This window comes from Gymnoscopelus braueri, assembly GCF_963280865.1.
Source record: "Gymnoscopelus braueri genome assembly, chromosome: 15".
NCBI lineage: Eukaryota > Metazoa > Chordata > Actinopteri > Myctophiformes > Myctophidae > Gymnoscopelus > Gymnoscopelus braueri.
In genome coordinates, this window is record NC_137620.1 from 5,533,583 (window position 1) to 5,556,116 (window position 22,534).

At 42.1% G+C, this 22,534-nt stretch overlaps 1 protein-coding gene across 1 annotated transcript in view; it reads right to left on the bottom strand.

Annotated features, from left to right (window-relative positions):
- LOC308102206 (VPS10 domain-containing receptor SorCS2-like) overlaps positions 1-22,534 on the bottom strand; it is a gene marked incomplete at its 5' end in the record, with an annotated part of 367,583 nt that overhangs the window by 173,152 nt on the left and 171,897 nt on the right. The window contains one exon of the mRNA XM_080451807.1: positions 10,040-10,139. Coding sequence (XP_080307933.1) covers positions 10,040-10,139 — 100 coding nt within the window. The remainder of the gene's footprint in view (positions 1-10,039; positions 10,140-22,534) is intronic.

Genomic DNA, 22,534 nt, shown 5'->3' on the forward strand with positions numbered 1-22,534 from the left:
CGGAGAAAAACAAGAAACACACGTGTCTCTCTCTCTCTCTCTCTCTCTCTCTCTCTCTCTCTCTCTCTCTCTCTTATATATATATATATATATCATATATGTTGAAAATAGCAGATTGTGTCGTGAGCTTGTAGATATGCTATTTTCAAATGGCCAAAATGTATAAAGGACTGAAGTGATTAATGTATGTTTTGTAATAATGATCAAAACAAAGTAACTAGGGGTCCCCAGGGACCCCCGGGTTAGTGATGCGCAGGACGACCGGCAGCCCCCGGACGGACTGGTCGTGATTTCAAACGCAATTATCGTGGGTGCAGGCAGAGCGGAGAAAAACAAGAAACACACTTTTTTTTTCTCTCTCTCTCTCTTCTCTCTCTCTCTCTCTCTCTCTCTCTCTCTCTCTCTCTCTCTCTCGCGTGCACTTGCACGCGCGCACACACACACACACACACACACACACACACAACACACACACACACACACACACACACACACACAACACACACACACACACACACACACACACACTGAAAGTCCGCAACAGCCTGCCAATTCTGAAGCTAAATTCTATCATTTAGAAAGGAAAATAATCATCACCACTTCCCCTTGTGGGGCAGGGGTCTTCAACGTTTTCATGATGAAGCAGGGACCCCCTCTATATGGTATGACATTCAGATAAACTGTTGCTGCTCTGTTTTCCCTCTACACACCTATAACTCTTTTCCAAAAAAAATCCGATCTACAAGCTCACGTGAGCTTGTAGATCTGCTATTTTTGGCTAAAGTTCTCCTCAGAAACTCCGAGGACCCCCTAGGGTGTTGAGGTGACTTTAAATATTACAACGTTTCACTGTTGAAAGTGTCGGCTTTGCTGTAGGCTATTATGAGAGCATATGAGAGAGAGAGAGAGAGAGAGAGAGAGAGAGAGAGAGAGAGAGAGAGAGAGAGAGAGAGAGAGAGAGAGAGAGAGAGAGAGAGAGAGAGAGAGAGAGAGAGATCAATCAGATATATATGCTATAGAAAATAGCTGTTTGTTTGTTTGTTTACCGATTATCTTTTCTATTCATATGTTGGAGTCATGTTAATATGACATTTAACCACAAAAAAAAGAAAGCCTGTAGGTCAAAACTTGTATAGGAGCCAAAAGATATTTTTCTTGTGCTTATTATTTTGTTTGGTTTTCACATGCTTTACTTTTATGTCTATTTTTTATTTGATTGATTAGCTCCTGTTGTTGAGTGTCTCCTCATTATAATAATTATTGGGAAGAAGTAGGCCTAGTAGCTACAACTTGGTCTGCTCATTTTCGCCTCTACACCAAACCTCTTCACCGAAAATAGAGGGCCGATCCGCAGCCTGCGGGCGGACGGGACTTAAGTAAAATACATTTTACATACATTTTACTTAAGTACAGTACTTGAGTACATGTACCTAGTTACTTTACGCCACTGTCAATTGTGCACAGTTGCTGAAAAATGATATCCCCGCTGCACGTCGATTTTATTTATTTGAACGTCCCTTAATTGTGTTGTAGGCCACTCTGTATCTATCCATAACCCAACTCTAACCCATAAAAGCTCCAAACTTAAATAAATGCTATTCCAAAAGGTGTAATTAGAGGTAAAGGCTTCTAAATTTCAAATAATTATAACTTCATCCAAAATATTCCAAAATAATATTTGACATATATGAAAACGAAAAATTATGAAAGAAGTTAACAACATTCCTTGTGTCAATAAATTGTGTTTTTATTATATGGGTCCATTTGGACACTCTCAGAGTTATGGGGGTCCTTGAAAATAAAACGATTGAGAACCGCATAGGCTTGCCAGGACTCCAATATACACCAATTGGGTCTTAAAAAGAAAAACATTAAAAACAAAATCTAGAACATATAACATGGACAAGGAAAATTCTTGCCACTGTGTCCGTGTATGGACAGTCAAAATGGGCTCTCTGGCTGCAATAAAATGAGTAGGCCTAGGTTATAAAAAAGAACAAATAATTGGCTAAGCTCAAAACAAAATAAGACCCTCTGAACCTGCACCTGCATGCATGGCATAACAATGCGTTATAGAGCCAATAACACCTCCCCACTACACACGCACACACACACACACACACACACACACACACACACACACACACACACACACACACACACACACACACACACACACACACACACACACACACACACACACACACACACACACACACACACACACAGATCACATGAAATTGTGCACGGAGCATTCCAGTACTCTTCCAGAGTGCGATCCCCTCGGTTGTAGTACTTCCGCTTGAGACGGCGAATCATCTTCTCCAGGTCTCTCCATTTTTTCTTCTGCGGGGGTCGGTCTACTCCTAGAATTTAGCTTCAGAATTGGCAGGCTGTTGCGGACTTTCAGTTGTGTGTGTGTGTGTGTGTGTGTGTGTGTGTGTGTGTGTGTGTGTGTGTGTGTGTGTGTGTGTGTGTGTGTGTGTGTGTGTGTGTGTGTGTGTGTGTGTGTGTGTGTGCGCGCGTGCAAGTGCACGAGAGAGAGAGAGAGAGAGAGAGAGAGAGAGAGAGAGAGAGAGAGAGAGAGAGAGAGAGAGAGAGAGAGAGAGAAAAGTGTGTTTCTTGTTTTTCTCCGCTCTGCCTGCACCCACGATAATTGCGTTTGAAATCACGACCAGTCCGTCCGGGGGCTGCCGGTCGTCCTGCGCATCACTAACCCGGGGGTCCCTGGGGACCCCTAGTTACTTTGTTTTGATCATTATTACAAAACATACATTAATCACTTCAGTCCTTTATACATTTTGGCCATTTGAAAATAGCATATCTACAAGCTCACGACACAATCTGCTATTTTCAACATATATGATATATATATATATATATATATATATATATATATATATATAGAGAGAGAGAGAGAGAGAGAGAGAGAGAGAGAGAGAGAGAGAGAGAGAGAGAGAGAGAGAGAGAGAGAGAGACGTGTGTTTCTTGTTTTTCTCCGCTCTGGGTCATCCTGCGCATCACTAACCCGGGGGTCCCTGGGGACCCCTGTCGTCGGTACAATGGCCCGTCGGAACAACGAACCCTCGGAACTATGGACCTTATGGGCCCTCGGAACAATGGACCGTCGGAACAATGGACCGTCGGCATATTGACGCGGACCCGAACAAACACTGTATAGCAATGATTCCTATCAGAATATAGAGCTTTAACTTTTAACATAAAGCTTTTTGTTTTAACCAAAACATATCACTTATCTTACCTTTACAAACTGAAGCAAAATGTGTAGTATACAACTTTATTATTAGACCAACTAACATGCATGCCATGTAAATGTACGTTGTGCGTAGCAAAACCTGATTCAATATTGTCATAATATTTCTCCACAGCTTTCCTACATTATCAAGTGTGCAAAAGAATAGGCTCTATGCACAGCAGCCATATTGTGAAGACATTCACAGGTGTTTCCAATGATACTAATGAAAGCTCTGTTCCATGCTGGTCAAACCGAGTCAGGGTGCTGATATTGTGCATGTTGACTCACTGGAAACACTCTGCTACACCAAGTGGCTGTAAAATTTGGCTCCAGGGTAGGGTTGCCAACCGTCCCGTATTAGCCGGGACGCCCCGTATTTTGACCAAAAGAGGCGTCCCGTACGGGACTTCACTTGTCCCGGTAAAGGGAAGATGCATATAATAATAAAAAAAATCTGTGCGTTTGGCCGCCTATGTGTTTGTGTGCTGAATGAGAAGGGCGCTAGGACCCTGGGGGTGCCGCTCTGTTGACAGGGCAGGCTCAGTGTGCGTGCTCTCGTGTCTGCCTGTGTGAGACTTTCCTCATTGAATGTCTATGTGGAAAAATGTGCCCTGGTTCTGTGGTTCAAGCGGGCAAAACAAAACAAAGGTGCACGTGCATCTAACATCGGCATTACTCTACCGAAAATAAGTTGCTGCATGTGAGGTTACGGTATATCATAGGCCTACTAACTAGCTTATAGTTAGTTAGACACAGAATGAGCTACAACAGCATAACAGCCAACGTGCCTGGCCCCAAAACTGTGTGGCTATTCTGAAAGAATGAGCTGTCTCCTCTCGTCCTCCTCCGCCCCCCGCGGCTGCAGCAGCAGGTTAGCAACTGTTATAGTAACTGTTCCAAAATGCATAGATTTCTACAGTGGTGTGATCTAGTTTTTTTCGGAGGGTATACGATAATTATTCCCTGCGCGACATGCGCGATACGCTATCGCGTTTTCAATGGATGAAATGGTTATTAGACTGTATACGCTTTCCCCCAAAAAAATCTGCACTGTATACGGCGTATACACCGTACCACGGTAGAACACATCACTGGATTTCTATGTATTTTAGAGGTTTGGGGGGCTGGCTTTTTTAATATAAATTTCATATATTTCTATGCATTTCAGGAGTTTGGGGGGCTTGCTTTTTTAGTATAAATTTCATAGATTTCTATGCATTTTAGGAGTTTGGGGGGCTGGCTTTTTTAATATAAATTTCATAGATTTCTATGCATTTCAGGAGTTTGGGGGTCTGGCTTTTTTAATATAAATTTCATAGATTTCTATGCATTTTAGGAGTTTGGGGGGCTGGCTTTTTTAATATAAATTTCATAGATTTCTATGCATTTCAGGAGTTTGGGGGGCTGGATTTTTTAGTATAAATTTCATAGATTTCTATGCATTTTAGGAGTTTGGGGGGGCTGGCTTTTTTAATATAAATTTCATAGATTTCTATGCATTTCAGGAGTTTGGGGGTCTGGCTTTTTTAATATAAATTTCATAGATTTCTATGCATTTTAGGAGTTTGAGGGGCTGGCTTTTTTAATATAAATGTCATAGATTTCTATGCATTTCAGGAGTTTGGGGGGCTGGCTTTTTTAATATAAATTTCATAGATTTATATGTATTTTAGGGGTTTGGGGGCTGGCTTCTGAATGTTGGCAACCCTACTCCAGGGACTCCATGGTTCCTTAAAGGGTTTCCAAATGGCCCCTTACGAGTGTGTAACTCTGAGAGTGTACAAATGGAACCAAATGGACCCGTAAGGGTCCATTTGGTTCCATTTGTACACTGTCAGAGTTATGGGGGTCGTGGAAATTGAAAAATCTGAGAATCTGAGCTACACTAAATGGAACAGAGCCTTAGTATCATTGGTAACACCTGTGAATGTCTTCACAATATGGCTGCTGTGCATATAGCACAGGGGCAGGTGGACTGTGTAAATGTGCTCCGGAGCAGCCTGGTGGCTGAGCCATAATCCTTACATAATCCTTACACTGGCTCCCTGTGTGTCAAAGGATTGATTTCACATTTCTGATCGTGCACGACAGTGGTTCTCAACCAGTGGTCCGGGGACCACCCGTGGTCCTCGAGGGGGTTCCAGGTGGTCCCTGCAGCTAAATGATGGAGAGTTGGTAACCAAATGGACCCTTATTAGATCTTTAACTCTTGAGAGCATAAAATGAAACTATTATTGTTAAACATCTGCATTACTTAATTAAAGTATTGTTATTTTGATCAACGTTTGCCTGTTATCTCTCCTATGGTACCAACATCGATACAACATGGAATTGTGGTCAAAATTGTCTTGGGTCTGAGGGTTAGGGTTAGGGTAAATCTCATTAAATGGTGGTCCGTGGCTCAAATGCCAAATAAATAATAGACCTTGATATGTACGATATCATGAACCAGCCCGACCTCTCAGGCCATCTGCTTTCTGTCCCTAAAACCAAACATAAACGTGGGGGGAAGCAGCATTTAGTTTTTATGCACCACATTATCTGGAACAAACTCCTAGAAAACTGCAGGTCTGCTGCCACTCTCATTTATTTTAAAACACAACTAAAGACCTTTATGTTTGCCGCTGCCTTTGATTGAGTTACATTGTATTTTCTCTTCTGCACTGTAACTGTATATTAGTCATTTTCACTTATTTTGTTTTATGCATCTTAATGTCATTTTATACAGTAATTGTGTTTCATTTGCTTGTTGTTCTGTGTAAAGCACGTTGAATTGCCTTGATGTTGAAATGTGCTTAACAAATAAAACTGCCCTCCTCTCAGCACTTTCACTACTGTCACAGGAAAGCAAAAGAAACGTGTTGTATTATAGATGCAGGCTCTTTTTACTGGGAAAACAAACAATGCCGGAGAGAATGCAAGGTCTGCAACCATCACCCTGTGAGAGACCTTTACTGAGACAACTGTCGGAAATAAATAAACAAATCGCCCGCAGAGAAAACCTGCCGCCTCAAAGCCTGTGTACGCTCGTTTGTGCTGAAGTGCATGGAGGGTTCTTTCACTCCTCTCCTACAAAGACCCCAGCAGCAGGTCTCTAATGGTGCACTGTAGACTACTTAAGTAAACGTATCAATACTGCAATGTAGAAACACTCTGTTACAAGTAAAAGTCCGTAAAAGTGAAAATGAGTAAAAGTGCAAAAGTAATGGCGTCCCATCCTCACAACGCGTGGCATCGCGACGCGTTGTGAGCTTGTAGATCTGCTATTTTCAAATGGCCAATGTTTAAATACGGCTGAAGTGGTTAATGTGTGTTTTGTAATAATAATTCAAATTGACAAAGTAACTAGCTTAAGTTTTCAAATAATTGTAGTGGAGTAAAAAGTACACTATTTGTCTCTGAGATGTAGTGGAGTAGAAGTTAAAGTATAGACAATTGGAAATACTTCAGTAAAGTAAAAGTACCTCAAAAGTGTACTTAAGTACACTACTTGAGTAAATGTACTTAGTTACTTTAAAATACTGCTCTCTAATTGTTCTGAGACATGGACCCTCACAGTGGAGTCAGTACTGCTGTATGGGGCTGAGACATGGACCCTCACAGTGGAGTCAGTACTGCTGTAAGGGGCTGAGACATGGACCCTCACAGTGGAGTCAGTACTGCTGTAGTGGGCTGAGACATGGACCCTCACAGTGGAGTCAGTACTGCTGTAGGGGGCTGAGACATGGACCCTCACAGTGGAGTCAGTACTGCTGTAGGGGGCTGAGACATGGACCCTCACAGTGGAGTCAGGACTGCTGTATGAGGCTGAGACATGGACCCTCACTCACAGCACAACAGGACAGGGCCCTGGATGGAGTCTACACAAGAATGCTACTGTACGAAAGGCACTATAGGTGTAACATGGACGGACCACATCAGAAATGTGGTCCTCTACGGCAGGGGTTTTCAACCGCTGGTCCGCGGAGGTATTGCAGGTGGTCCCTGGCCATGCATTCATAATAAAATAAAAATGCTTTTGATAAGTTTCAGGAGTTCTGACTGTATGGTGTGTCTGATATGAAATGTGAGCTTAACCTAATCACAGTAATCCTTATTCATATTCCATCACATTCAAGGGCTTTTGCTGAGAAACGAGACAGACCCCAGTCACTTTCAAATTAGAGCACTGCAGAGGGCAGGTGTGTGTGTCTGTGTCCAGCTGACACTCGTTAATGTTATAGGCATCAAAGCAATTATGCTTCTGCACTGTGAAATATAGGCGAACATCTAATCTAACATTAGTGGGACTCACCATTGAGTCACAGGACTAACTTCATTGAAAACAAACACAATCACTGTATTTCTTTAGATATTATGTTGATATTATAGCTATTTTATTTGATTAGATATGTGATGTTCCTGACAATTAGTTGACTTTTGGTGAAAAAGCCCGCATATATCAGTAACGGTTGATATCGGTATCGGAAATTAGGAGTTGGACAATATCGGAATATTGGATATCGGGAAAAAAGTGGGGTGGGTCTATGATGGACCCACCACGCACAATAGTGGTGGTCCCCAGGTTGCTCTTAGTCAGGATGGTGGTCCCTGGGTCAAAATCAGTTGAAAACCCCTGCTCTACGGGGACCTACCACCACAGGTCGCAGACAAAGTCAGGGAGAGAAGGCTGAGGCTGGTAAAGCACTGCGTAAGGCAGAACTATAGTGACAAGAAAGCTGACACTGTGGGAGCCAACCAAGGGCAAAGCCAGGAAAGGCAAGAAGTGCACCACCTACGTAGACGCACTGACAGCTTATCTAACAACACTGTAGAGCTCAAGACCCTGATGTTAGATATAGGAGAGAATGGAGGGCAACGATTCAGGAGTCCTGAGTCGGTGTTGGCTAGACCGTACTCTCACATCTAGGGCTGTCACGATTACAAATTTATGTTGACGATTAATTGTCACTCAAGCAATTGTGATTAACGATTTAATTGTGTGTTTGGCCATTGAACATTTGGAACATATTAATACAAATTTAAATTTGCCTTACAGGATTTGTGATTAAAAAAATGGCACAGGGCAGATATGGCTTTCGGCCTGGCGGAGACAATTAATCATTTTATACATGTAAAAATAGCAGAAATAGCTGATCTACAAGCTATTTCTGCTAAGCTTTTAGATCAGCTATTTCTGCTTTTGTTAATATTTGAATGCGTGAAAAAAAATTCAACATGGAAACGATTATGATGATTACGTAAAAATAATTGCGATTATATCAAATAATTGTGATTACACGATTATGTAATACTTGTGACAGGTCTACTCACACAAGTGTGCATACGATAAAACCCCCTGCATGAGTGTATGAGCACACAAACACAAGCATGCCTTCAAACCATAGACAGTAAAAAGAATGGACAGCGTTACGCCCATAGACTCTACAGACCGTAATCTTTCTATATCGCGCCATATCGCGTCGTATGCTACGCAACCGGAAATGAATGCTATTGGTTGGGTAGCTTGTCAATCAAGAGCGGGGGCGGGGAATGAATGCTATTGGTAGTGTAGCTTGTCAATCAAATCATCCCACCCCTCCTAGAGCATACCCTACTTTATCATCAATTTTAAAATAAATGGGACAATAATTTACCAAAACGCATATCATGGTGATTGAAAGAAGACTTTAAACTAGCGACTGGCAGCTTATAGTATTTATGACAATGTTTATTAAGGTAATAAAATCAAGTCTAAAGTTTGGCAAAAACCCATCTGCCTGCATTTCTTCTGACACCAGCAGGGGTAAAACAGCGAAACTACAGGCCATTCATATGAACTGTCACTTCCTATATAGACTCAATTTCAAAGGCGGATGCTGGGCCCTTGCTTCAAACGCACACGCACACACCCGCACACGCACACGCACGCACGCACACACACACACACACACACACACACACACACACACACACACACACACACACACACACACACACACACACACACACACACACACACACACACACACACACACACACACACACACACACACGCACACTCATCATGTTGAGCTCCCACCGTGGCAGCTCTCCTCTTGCTAGAGGCCTGGGGGTGTGTTTAAGCAGTGTCTTATTCCACAGTTCCCATTACCACACATCCATGCTGACAGAACACACACTCTCACAACCAGGACCTCCACACACACACACACACACACCACCAGCCCACCTCCCAGCTACCTCTCTCTGGTCCCTGAGGGAAATTAGGAGGACTCCATTCCCAAGCAATTACATGCTCCTGTGTGTGTGTGTGTGTGTGTGTGTGTGTGTGTGTGTGTGTGTGTGTGTGTGTGTGTGTGTGTGTGTGTGTGTGTGTGTGTGTGTTTTGACTCGAGTGGATGAATCTGTGAGTCCCAGAAGGCGATGGGAGGGGGGTCGGAGAGAAGAGTGACTACATCTAATCTTCCTCTATCTTCCTCATCGATTGGAAGAACCCCGGGCCCTGGCAGGAACATCGGCCAATTGGACACGCTGCCACACTCAGTGGCCCAATCATATCTCACCTCCACTCACCTATACTGTATCGGAGACGGTGCTTTCAGTTCGGCATCTACGGTACCTTACACTTCTAAACGTGACGATAACCGTGATTCTGCAACTGCCCCCGAATTAATGTAATATCACACTGTCAGACACGCTGCACTACAGTTTGTGGGCAGTCATCTCCACCCAAATGTTCTTGAATGATAGTCAAATAACACTAAATATTAAAGCTTCCAGTTGTGCTTTTTGTCCTCCTACCTTTTTCTTGTTGGTGGGACAGATGGAGAAGCTGGTCACGACGATGGTGGTTCCTGGCATCAGGTTGAGTTTGGTGTAGGTGGTTCCATAGTCACTGGACCTGCAGACACACACCCAGAGAAGAAAGATACAGTGTCTATTTTAGTCTGTGAACTATGGACATTACACTTTGACTTCCTCTTGGACATGATCTTAAATATTACGCATAACCATTCATAGGAAAAGGGCATCAGGATAATGCTTCAGGAGAGCTTATTCCCAAAATGACTACCTACCTACCAGTGGTGTAAAGTAACTAAGTATATGTACTCAAGTACTGTACTTAAGTACAATGTTGAGGTACTTTTACCTTACTCGATTATTTCCAATTTCAATACTTTTACTTCTACTCCACTACATCTCAGAGGCAAATATTGTACTTTTACTCCACTATAATGATTTGAAAACTTTAGTTAGGGCGCGCTCCCACCAAGAGTTGGCTGGCCGCTGTTAAACGCAGGTTGTGCACGGCCAATTTTTTTTGCAGCCAGCGGATTCTAAAAAAAAGCTGTGACGCACCTGTCACTCACTTTCAGGACCGTCCCCGTAGCCCGCACCGCTTGCTGCCTTGTGCTTCCTGAGTCTTGGGACGGTCCGCCTTCGACTCACCCGATTGGACAGAGGAGGAAAATCAGCTCCTGCCTCCAGTAGTTTTCTGCTTCAAATGGACAAGTCGTGTAGAGCAGATAAACGCAAGGTCTGCGCGACAAGCGGAAAAATCCGCTCTTGCGTGAATCCACGCATTTACATTGACAATGCATTGGCAGATTCTGCCCCAGAGGTAAAATAAAAGTGCGGTGGGAGCGCGCCCTTACTAGTTAATTTGCAGTTATAAATTATTACATTATAAAACATACATTAACCCTTCCATTGTGTTAGGGTCTTTTTTGACCCGTTTTCAAGTTTGAATAGGTAAAAAGTACCCTTTAAATTTCGTTATTGGAACGAGGCTTCATGATATCCTCAGAAATAGCCATTTTAACGCAACAAAATTATTTATCATAATTTTAATTCATTCTGATGGTCTCAAAAAAAAAGTGACACTTGTGGTGTTAGGGTCCGAAATGACCCGGCAAAGAAGTGTGGCTCAATTCCCCCCCAAATTGTCAATATTCAATGTTTACATGTTTGAGAGTGAGAGAGACTTGTCCTCAATTAGCATTTGCTATATCAGGAGTAAAATAATGTTTGAGTTTATGAAAAATAAATGACTTTTTACCTTCTGTGGTGTACGGGTCATTTCGGACCCTAACACCACTAGTGTCACTATTTTTAATCATTTAAAAAAAAAAAAAGTTAAAAAACCAAAACAAGTATTTTTTTAATACTTTTTTTTTGGAAGTGTGTTCTAATTATTATTCTTAATTATTATATTATAGCTAGATAACATCATTATCCATTGCCTTCATTATAGGAAATTTAGTGAATTTTAACATTTTTATAATAGAAAACGAGCCCTAGCCCTAACCCAATATAATATTTTAAAAAGTGTTTACATGGATATGAATGCATTACAAGTCAGCTATGAGGTGGGAGAAAAAAAATAATGAAAATACTTATTTTTTGAGTATTTTGGGCTGATTTAAACACCACAAGTGGATGCAGTTTTCTAACACAATGCAAGGGTTAACCACTTTAGCCCTATTTTATACCTAGGCTATTTGGGAAAAAAAATTGTCATTTTACTTTTGGTACTTTACAGTAAGTACATTTTGATACCATTACTTTTGTACGTTTACTTGTAACATAGTACTTCTACATTGCAGTATTGATCCTTTTACTTAAGTAAAGCATTCGAGTACTTTTTCCACCAATGCCTACCACACCCCCGCACGCACGCACGCACGCACGCACGCACGCACGCACGCACGCACGCACGCACGCACGCACGCACGCACACACACACACACACACACACACACACACACACACACACACACACACACACACACACACACACACACACACACACACACACACACACACACACACACACACACACACACACACACACACACACCCCTTCCTTGCACTGCAGTTCCATGGACCCCCTGCTTGGTGGGATAGAAAACAGATTACATCTGGAATTTAAAAAATAAATACATATTTTATGTCCAAAATCGCTCCGGCAGGCATTCGCATTGGCTCTCTCTCCTTCACTGTGTTACAACCTCGCACCACCTCTGTCCTCTATTCGCTCAACAATCCTTGGCCACAACAACCGTCACGTTATATTATAGTGACAGGTTGGGGGACATTTGCTGGATGTCCCGTCACCGCCGCGGTGACAGGACGCGGCCTCTGCATCACAAATGCTGGTAACAGTGTTGCCATGTATGCTTATTATAAGCGACTTTGGGCTTGTTGTTTCCTGTAAAGTTGCTTGTAAATAGTGGCAGTTGTGGGTTATGTTTTTTTTGGGGGGGCTGGTTGCTCGTAGTGTAGTTGCTGATTTGGCCATGTTTTTTAAATGTTGTTTAAACAAGTGGTTCTCAAACATTTTCATGTCAAGCATGGACCCCCAAATTAATGTGTCACTTTTTGTCAAGATTCTTCTGAAAATAGCAGATCTAAAAGCTCACAACGCGTCGCATCGCGACGCGTTGTGAGCTATTTTCAAATATCCGCCGCACATAGGTTTAAAGTCCTCATTTGGCCTATAGTCCCTTCTTTTGGGCTTGTTTTCATAGAGCGGGTTGCTTATTTCTCTCGCAAAATCTGGCGACACTGCTGGCAAATCCTCCAAACTGGCACCACTGTCAAGTGCAGGTGAGGTGACATGCTGTATACGTGTGTGATTGATGGCTAGCAGCTTAAGTATTTATCAGATTCGGCCAAGTCAAACAGGTGATTATTTGTGTTGTGGAGCAGACCAGGTTTTCAAGTCGACACGAGAGGTGACCGCAGGCTGGATGATTGATGGCCTGTCTCCATTTCCAGTCAGAAAAACAGACATAGAAAAGGGCTTGAATAGATTCCCCCAAAATAAATGACATGTTAAAATAATAAAAAATGTGTTAAATAGAACCTTCTAGTCTAACAGCTTTGGGGAGCCACTGTAGCAGATGTTTAGCACAGGGTGAGGGTTCAACAACACACAGTCTGGTAGGACCATCTAGCTCTGGTCCATAGCAAAGGAATTCTCCTATATGGCACTTTCGAGCCGTTATGCCCGCACAACGAAAGCCTACTAAACACTCTGAGCCAGTGGCGGAGCGTCCGGGGAGGCCAGGGAGGCGGCCGCCTCCGGGCCCGCGACCCAGGATGGCCCGGGCCGTCAGATAATAAATCGGTAAAATCAGGCAAAAATAAGAATTAAACAACATAACCCTAACCTAACCCTACCCTAACCCTAAAACCGAAATAAAGTGACAAAAAGCCCCCCAAAAAGTGACCGAATCCGCCGAAAACCCGCAAACAGAAAATATCTTCGCGCGCGCACGCGAGATGTGCGCGTGCGTGCATGCGCAGGGGGGGCCTGATCACTGTGCTGTGCCTCCCGGCCCGGCTTTGAGTTGTTCCGCCACTGCTCTGAGCCCCTCACCCCAATGTAAAATAGAATGGAATGGGGGGGGGGGGACATGAGTTACTCCCCTGTGGCGTATACAGATCTTGTCAATAGAAACAAACACAACAAACTCCTGGATGAGTGGATTTACCCCCCGTCCCCCCTCTCTACTCTGTGGGCCACCAGACACTTGCAGACACGCTGTATGCACAGCTGCCATAATTGGAAAGAAATCGGGCCTCTTCCTTGATTCCTTCGCAGGTGTTACAAATGATACTAATGAAGGCTCTGTTCCATTCTGGTCAAACAGAGTCAAGCTGCTGATGTTGTGTCATGTTGGCTCATTGGAAACACACTGGCTGCAGTTACATGGACAGTTTTATTCGGAATGAATACACTTCTATTCGGAATGAATGAATGGATGAATTCATTCAGAATAGAAATGCTCATGTAAACACCTCAATTGGAATAGAATATTCCATTCCAGTCTGATCCGAATGAATTTTCATTCGGGTTTGGAGGGGTGGTATAGACCGTTTGAATCGGTATATACCAATCGAAATTGACCATGTAAACACCTTATTCCGAACGCTCCTCTCTATTTGGAATACATGCATTCCTTTGCGCATGTCCGTGCTTATAGTCCTGTAGCAAGCCCTCAAAAAAGGCCTTAGTTTTTGAGATACCCCCACCCGAGTTAGAACAAAACACAACCATGTTTTTTCTTATCTTTAGGGTCCCCCATTAATGAAATGGATTGTTGTGAAATTTTATTTTGGGGCTAAATTTGTTTTTTTGGCTATTCTTTAGAACTACCTCAATCTCTGAAAAAGGCAAATCCGAATAGGGCAAAGGTGACCAAAAATGCTATAACTTGAGAATGCTCACTCTTATCTTCATCAAATTTGCTGAGGTATGAACCAGGTGTCTACCCTACATCACCAAAGAGTCAGAATGTAATTTACCTAAAGAAATACTGAAATATAGTCCTTTAAACATACTTTTAGTTTAGGCGAAAATGGTACTTTTGTATTGTGGACTCCTCTACTTTCCCTCATTTAGAAAAAAAACATATATTTATGTCAAATAAGCTGTTACTGCATAGCCTAAGATGCTATTAAACAATTACCAGTGGTTGTGTGGAGAGATCTAGTACAGTGTTATTGCAAATGAGACTTTAGACATACCCCTAATCACAGTATTCCACAGTATTCCATTTGTGTAATGCTTCTCAGAGAAGCTTCTCTGTATTGAGGCCTGCAATTCTCAACAAAATGAATTAATCTATGCACCTTTGGTTTGGATGTGTATATAAAAAAGTTCTTACTACTGAAATCATAAAATCATATTTCCATTAATTAATGACATGGCTTCATGTTGCCCCTGCCACACACAGCAATCATGTGTGAGTGTGATCGAATATGGTGATGTACTTTGCTCACATACATAATTGCCTCAACATTGCCCCAAAATCACAACAATAGATATTCAGGGGGGGTTAAACAATGCCAACTGAGAAGGAATTTGACTTTTAATTTGGTTTGGACTTTTATTTGGTATATATAAAGTACAAAAAGTAAAGTGTTATTCCAACATAAAAATAATAGGCGGGTGCATATATGAAAAAAAACACTGTACCCTAAAAAATTGGAACAAAAGGTTTCTCAACTGTTTTTTGTAGTATTAGGTGTCCTGAATAACACACTAAAAGTTTTCCAAAGTTTGACCACTTTTAAGGTGTTATTTTGAAGATGGCGTCCAAGATGGCCAAAAAAAAACATTAAAATAGCTTAATTATCTATCCTACACAAGTACGTTTTGTGTCTAATCCCATGTTTTCGGGGCCTGGGAATCCATTGGACTTGTCCAAATTGCAGAGATACAATTAGATAATTGTGAAATCCAATATTTTGTTTGTGACTCTATTAAAACACTCTGAAATGGTCACCCGTTTAACTAATTATATAATAAATGTCCAACTACTTATATTTCTTTTTTACTGGAACAAGGCTTCAAGATATCCTCAAAACACAACAAAACTAATAGTCACAATTTGCAATAATTCAGAAGGTGGTGGCAGAGAATATTGTCAGTTGATAGATATTGTTTTCAATATAATTGGTGACTCCATGGTCAGAAACATTCGTATTTCCAGCGCACTAACATACTGCTACCCAGGTGCAAATACAAAGTTTATCCTGGATAGACTCCCCACTATTTTGGCTTCTCTCCCATCCACAATCAATAACATAGTCCTTCACGTTGGTGTAAATGACAGACCCTCCGTTGAAACAAAAACAAACTTTAAAAACATCCTTGATATCCTCCTTAGCTGTGGTAAACAGATCTTTATCTCTGGCCCTATTCCACTGCTGCGCAAAGGGGAGGGGCGCTTTGCTCGACTACTGGATGTGCACTATTGGCTCCAGTCAGTCTGTTCCTCTTGCAACATTAATTATATTCATAATTTTCATTTGTTTTGGGCTCGTCCAACCTTTTATGCTCAAGATGGGTTGCATCCGAGTGTTTTAGGAAACAAATCACTTTCATTTCATTTGCAACGCACACTGGACGCTCATACTACAACTTGACTGGTCCCGCATAGAAATATGTCCGTGTCAAACATGGTCATCACCGGTCACACAGTCTGTTCCGCCACAGTGCACCGTCCCCATGCAGCACCTGCCCCCTTGTGGCCAGGTGGTCAAACTGCCATTAGAATTATCTCCATTACGCGGCTGCCTCGTCATATTTCAAGGCCACGGGGGGTCACAGTGAATAACATTATTTATATAAAGGCTGCTCCTAAAATTACTCCCTCTGCTCTTATTTGTAATATAAATTGCATCGATTTAAAGACTGCACAAGAGCTGCAAGCTTGTGACGGCTTAAAATGTATTCATTTAAATATTAGAAGCTTGCCTATAAAACTTGATTTTGTTAATATTTTGATTAAAGGGGGTTCCCCTGATGTGTTTGTGTTGTCAGAGACCTGGCTGACCGAGCTAACACAAGACGCTGATATTGCCATAAGTGGCTATAATCTATTTAGAATTGATAGGAAATCAAGAGCTGGTGGGGTAGTCATTTTAGTCAGGGAACATTTTGCTGCACATGTCCTTGAAATGTCATCTATATCTAAACGTTGTGAATATATTGTCTTAGATATTTGTCTGGGTGGTGATATTCACTGTACGGTTATTGGTGTTTATCGCCCCCCTTCAGCACCAGTTTTGGCTCTGGAGGAATTTGGGATGTTGCTATCCAAATATGTATCCTCTGAGGTTCTGGTTCTGGGTGACTTGAACTTGGATTGGCTCTCAAATAACTCTTCCCGTTTAAAACAGCTATGCACAGACTTAAATCTAACTCAGCTCATCCAACATCCTACCAGACCTAACATAAATAACCCCTCTAGATCCACTCTGATTGACCTAGCTTTAACAAACAGACCAGCCAAATACCCTTATAGCGGGGTTTTAGCTCAAGGAGTCAGTGACCATTGCCCCATAGTTTGTGTTAGAGTAGCTAAAGCGGATAAAACAAAGGGGCGGATGATCAATAAACGCAATTTTAAAGTTTTTACGGAACAGGGTTTTTTACATGATTTATTTTATTCTGATTTAAACAGTGTAATGTCATCTCAAGATCCTGACTTAGCTCTTAATTTATTCTCTACTAATTTTAATACTGTTACTGAGAAACATGCCCCCTACAAGAATCTTAGAGTGAAAAATAGATCGAGTCCCTGGTTCTCAGCGGATCTCAAAGAGGCCCTCCGCCACAGAGATGTGGCCTGGTCAAAGGCCAGAAATTCTGGTGAACCAACTGACTGGCTATCCTTCAGAATTTTGAGAAATAAAGGTATAAGTATGGTCAGAAAGGCTAAATCTGATTTTTATTTAGCTAGTTTTAACAAGGCACAAGGAAATGTGTCCAGTTTCTGGAAGGTCGTAAAATCTTTAAAAGCTAGGCCTGCCTCCTCTCTCCCGACACAGATTAGCAGTGAAAGTGGGGTTGTTTTAAATAAATCTGATATCTGTAATGTTTTTAACAATCATTTTATATTATCTGGCAATCTATTTGATAGACAACCTGTCAGTCTGGCGCCATTAGATCAGGGCAGGGATTCAGTCACTGACAACTCACTCAATTTGTCCCCTCCCTGCTTTTCATTTAGACCAGTGACACACTCAGAAGTTTTAACTGCACTTTCTCAAATATGCACTAAGAAATCTAAGGGTGCAGATGATCTTAGCCCATATCTACTGCGTCTTAGTGCTTTTATAATTGCTGCACCACTTGTCCACATTTTTAATTTATCACTTACCTTAGGTGCAATTCCCACAGTCTGGAAAGAAGCTCAGGTTATCCCACTTCATAAAGGTGGTGATAAATCTGATTTAAATAATTACCGCCCAATCTCAAAATTATGCTGTCTAGCAAAAATCCTTGAATCCCTGGTCAGTTCCCAGTTACGTTCTTTTCTGAATACACATAACATACTCCAACCCCAACAGTCAGGATTCAGACCAGGTCATAGTACGGTGACAGCTACAACACTTATCACAAATAACATACTAACTACTCTAGATAATCACCATCACTGTGCAGCCATTTTTATTGATCTTTCTAAAGCGTTTGACACTGTGGACCATTACATTTTATTACAGAAGCTAGCCTCCATTGGCTTGGATAATTGCTCTGTCAGATGGTTTTCCAACTATCTGACGGGTAGAACTCAAGCCGTTGTTGCAGATGGTTTTAGTTCCAGTTCCTTGGCAATTGGGAAAGGTGTCCCGCAGGGTTCAATTTTGGGCCCCCTTTTATTCACTCTGTATGTGAATAATATTGCACTCCCTTCTCCGCACTGGGATGTCCATTTCTACGCAGATGACACTATTTTATACAGTAATGGCCCTACATTGGAAGTGGCCACTGCAAATTTGCAGACCGCCTTCAATAGGTTTCAACAGGCTCTAATTGACCTCAAGCTTGTTTTAAACTCTAATAAAACAAAATGCATGGTTTTTACTAGGTCTCCAGATTTAAATCCCTTTACGGGTATTTATACTCTGAAAGGTGAACTAATTGAGCTGGTCACTTCTTATAAGTACCTGGGCATTTGGCTAGATGCCAAGTTCTCATTTAAGGTTCATATTGAGAACCTAATTAAAAAACTAAGAGGACAAATAGGTTTCCTTTATAGAAACAGGTCATGCTTTTCTTTTTCCAGCAGAAAGACTATAATTCAATCTGTAATAATGTCTGTTTTTGACTATGGGGATATATTGTATATGCATGCTTCACTCTCCACACTGAAGCCTCTTAATGCAGTCTACCACAGTGCCCTGCGTTTTATTACTGGCGATGATTATCTTACCCATCACTGTATTTTATATGATAAAGTGGGATGGCCATCTCTCACAGTACGTAGAGAGCAACATTGTATTTTATTTATTTATAAGGCCCTATGTGGAAAACTTCCTTTGTACCTATCCTCGCTTCTGAAACCTAAAGTTACAGGTCATTCAACACGTTCACAAACCCATATTAGATATACCAGTCCTCGTAAGAGCAGTGAACAAGGAAAGACTGCTTTTATGTATTATGCTCCACACAAATGGAACAAACTTCAGGATACTCTGAAACTGGTGCGATTGGTCTCAATTGAGACATTTAGGGTGCTTCTCGAGGACACACTACATAGTGATTGTACCTGCTTCATGTAACTCTATGCTTATTTGCATCTGTGACACTGTAATATGACTCAAATGTTTGTTATTGTTTTTCATTATTTATGTATTGTATTTTATATGCTGTCATCAGGGCGTCCTTGAAAAAGAGAGCTTGCTCTCAACGGGCTTCCCTGAATAAATAAAGGAAAAAGAAAGAAAGAAAGAAAGGTTTTGGATAGCTCTGTGGATCAAATTTAGCCCAAACTAAATTCGTCTTTGACTATACACCCCACCCCCAAAAAATGTCTTGCATTATGAACCAATCTCTCTGCGCCCCTCCCCTTACCCACCCAACTTCATAACTCCTCCCCTACATACACAAGAATATTTATTTTTCTCGTGGAGCGCAGTGTCATCTTGTAGACACAAGATTTTGAAAAACATTAAATAGATGTTTTAACACATTAGGAAGGCAATCAGTGAGTGTGCAAAGAGGGGTGGGGGTGGTTATGGAGGTTAGTGTAGAGCTGTCAGAACCGTGTATCTACTGGGTGCCTACAGGGGAGTATGGGGGTGGGTCTGGTCTAGAGTTTAGTGGGCCTAGGGTTCCCCTCAGGTGGGTAGAGGGGAGTATGGAGGTCACTGGATTGCTCCCTGGGCACGTGGAGCGCAGAAGAGCAAAGTTAGGAGCCAAGGAGACCCTGAGCTTCTCCTCTCCCCCACGTCCGACGTGCAAAACCTCCAACAGAAATTATACGCCATTTCAACGAAGACAGTTTTGCAAACAATACATGAAAGATAAACTTGTATCTTTGCCAGATCTCACTCCAAGTGGCTTAGGGAGCCTGCGCTCTCCTTGTTCTCAGCTCCTCCAAAAGCAAATTAGCATTTGGGATGCAAACAATTTCTAAGTCACGGCACGCTGGAGGACGGAGTGAGGAGGAGGCAGAAATTAAGGTATTGGAATTTAGCTAATGCGTGAGGCTGAGAGGAGTGTCCCTATGTCGCCTGGCTCACTGGATAGTCCCACTGGTCCCAAGTGGACCTCCACGCTGGCTCCAGAGATAGGCACTCCCGAGATAGGCTCTCTTGAGTTAGCATAGGTAGTGAGGACAGTCCCCAGTGGTGGTGGTTGTAAGACCTCCACATGTTGTAAGATTGTGTCATATACAAATGTATGTATGCTGGCCCCAAATGGACCTCCTGGCGGGACCTCCTGGCGGGTCTGGCTGGCTCCTATGCCCGAGATAGGCGCTCGTGAGTGGGCATAGGCGTTCGTGAGGAGGGTCGGCCCCCCTCCATAGTGGTGGTTGTAAGACCTCCACGTGGTGGTGCATGACTGTGTGTCAGGCAGACAAGGGTGTATGTCGGATTGGCTCACAGGAGAGTCGGTGGTAGCTGACCATTAATATTCCCAGGGGCCCCCAGTGACTTATCATTATGGCCCAGTCCTCTCCCCTCTCCAAAACAGCTCCAGAACAAAATCTTGGTGTTTGCCGAAAGCAATGCTTGTTTGTTGGATAGCAGCAGAGACACAGCCCCTTATGGGCGTGGAGGTCGGTTAGATTGGGATTCTATGGGGAGACTGGAGCCCAGGGCGTCATGGGCTGTTCCCTATACGTACCTTCTTGCTGTTAAAATTATCCAGAAAAAAAGATCAAGGTTCAAGCTTATTGCCAGCAGTACCAATCTCAAAATAAAGACTAATGTTGCACTAAAACCTCACACAACTACTAGTCTCAGTAATAAGGCGATGTTTGTGACAAGCACATCTGCACCTTATCCACGCCACACTCCTCCACCACCCCTGCCTAGACACCCAGACACTACATGTTGTGATAGCTCTGTACTGACTTGCACACCCTCTCTAAGCCCATAAGGGGCCATTTCTCTCCACTGTATCCCCACTGAGGAGTCCATCTTCCCCATAGACCAGACAAGTGGCCATTTTGTTTTCTGTAGCGTTGTGAGCTTGTACATCGGCTATTTTCACAATGTTTGCCTCTTTCTTAATATTTGAGATACAGTAATATTGAGTCTTAAGAGTAATTCAATTGTAACTTTAGAAATGTGCAGATACCCTGTATACACTTATACTGTATGTTGGTTTGGTTACTGTTGAGTGAGAAAACAATGTTGCACATCAAGCTAACCATCTGGGGACCCCCCAAAATCATTTGGGGGACCCCCAGTTTGGGAACCAGACACCTTTACAAACAAATTGGTGAAGAAATGTCTCGGTAAGGAATTTCTTCCAAGATTTGTGTAATATTCCCAGTCTATCACATTGGCAGCCATGTTTTTACAAATGTCACAGTACACCCAGTAATAATTAATTTATCCCTTATTGGTATCAAAAGAAATCTTGAAAGCTTCAACAGAATGTGAATTACATGAGATGAATTCACCAAGCCTGGGCATTATGGCATGTAGAAAAGGGAGAAATGTCAAATGACATTGTTAAATATGCTTAAAACCAATTGCTTTAATATATAATTGTACTTATAATCACTTGACTATAATTTATATATGCTAATTGGATTCCTAGATCACCAAAACATGGGGTTAGGCACCAAAATTACTTGTGTAGGGCAAATAATGAAGGAGTAATGGTCTTTTAAGGAACTGGTGGCGGCCATCTTGGAAATTTGACATTTCTAATGATCAGATTTTGGTAAACTTTTGATATGTTATTAAGTACACCTGATACATTTTGCATTAGGTGAGAAAACTTTTGTTCTACGTATTTTTCGGTCAAACCATATTTGCACCTGCCTATAATGGTTTATTTCCAGAGAAGGGGTATGTCTAAAGAAGTCTCATTTGCAATAAAACTGTACTAGATCTCTCCACACAACCACTGGTTATGTCAGGATCTGCATTGCTTGTGTTGTTTTGAAAGTGTGTTCCTGAATCTTATTTTGAAGTATGCTCTTGTGTTCCTGCCTTCCATTGTGCTTGTTACCTGTCTTGTCTCACCTTCCCTGATTTATGGTTCATGTGTATCACCTGTGTCCTGTTTGCCCCAGCCAATCCCTGTGTTTATTGTCTGTTGAGTTCACCTGTGTCCTGTTATCCTCGTGTGTATTTAAGCCCTGTGTTTGGGCGTGTTGCTTTGTTAGATTATTGTGTTTGTATCCTGAGTTTCCAGTCTGTTCATGTTTTCAGTTGTCGATTAAACTCTGTCTTCCACTTCAAGTTTCTGACTTCCGTGCATTTGGGTCCTACTAGAAAGACGTCTTGACATAATAATCCAACCACTATTGGACC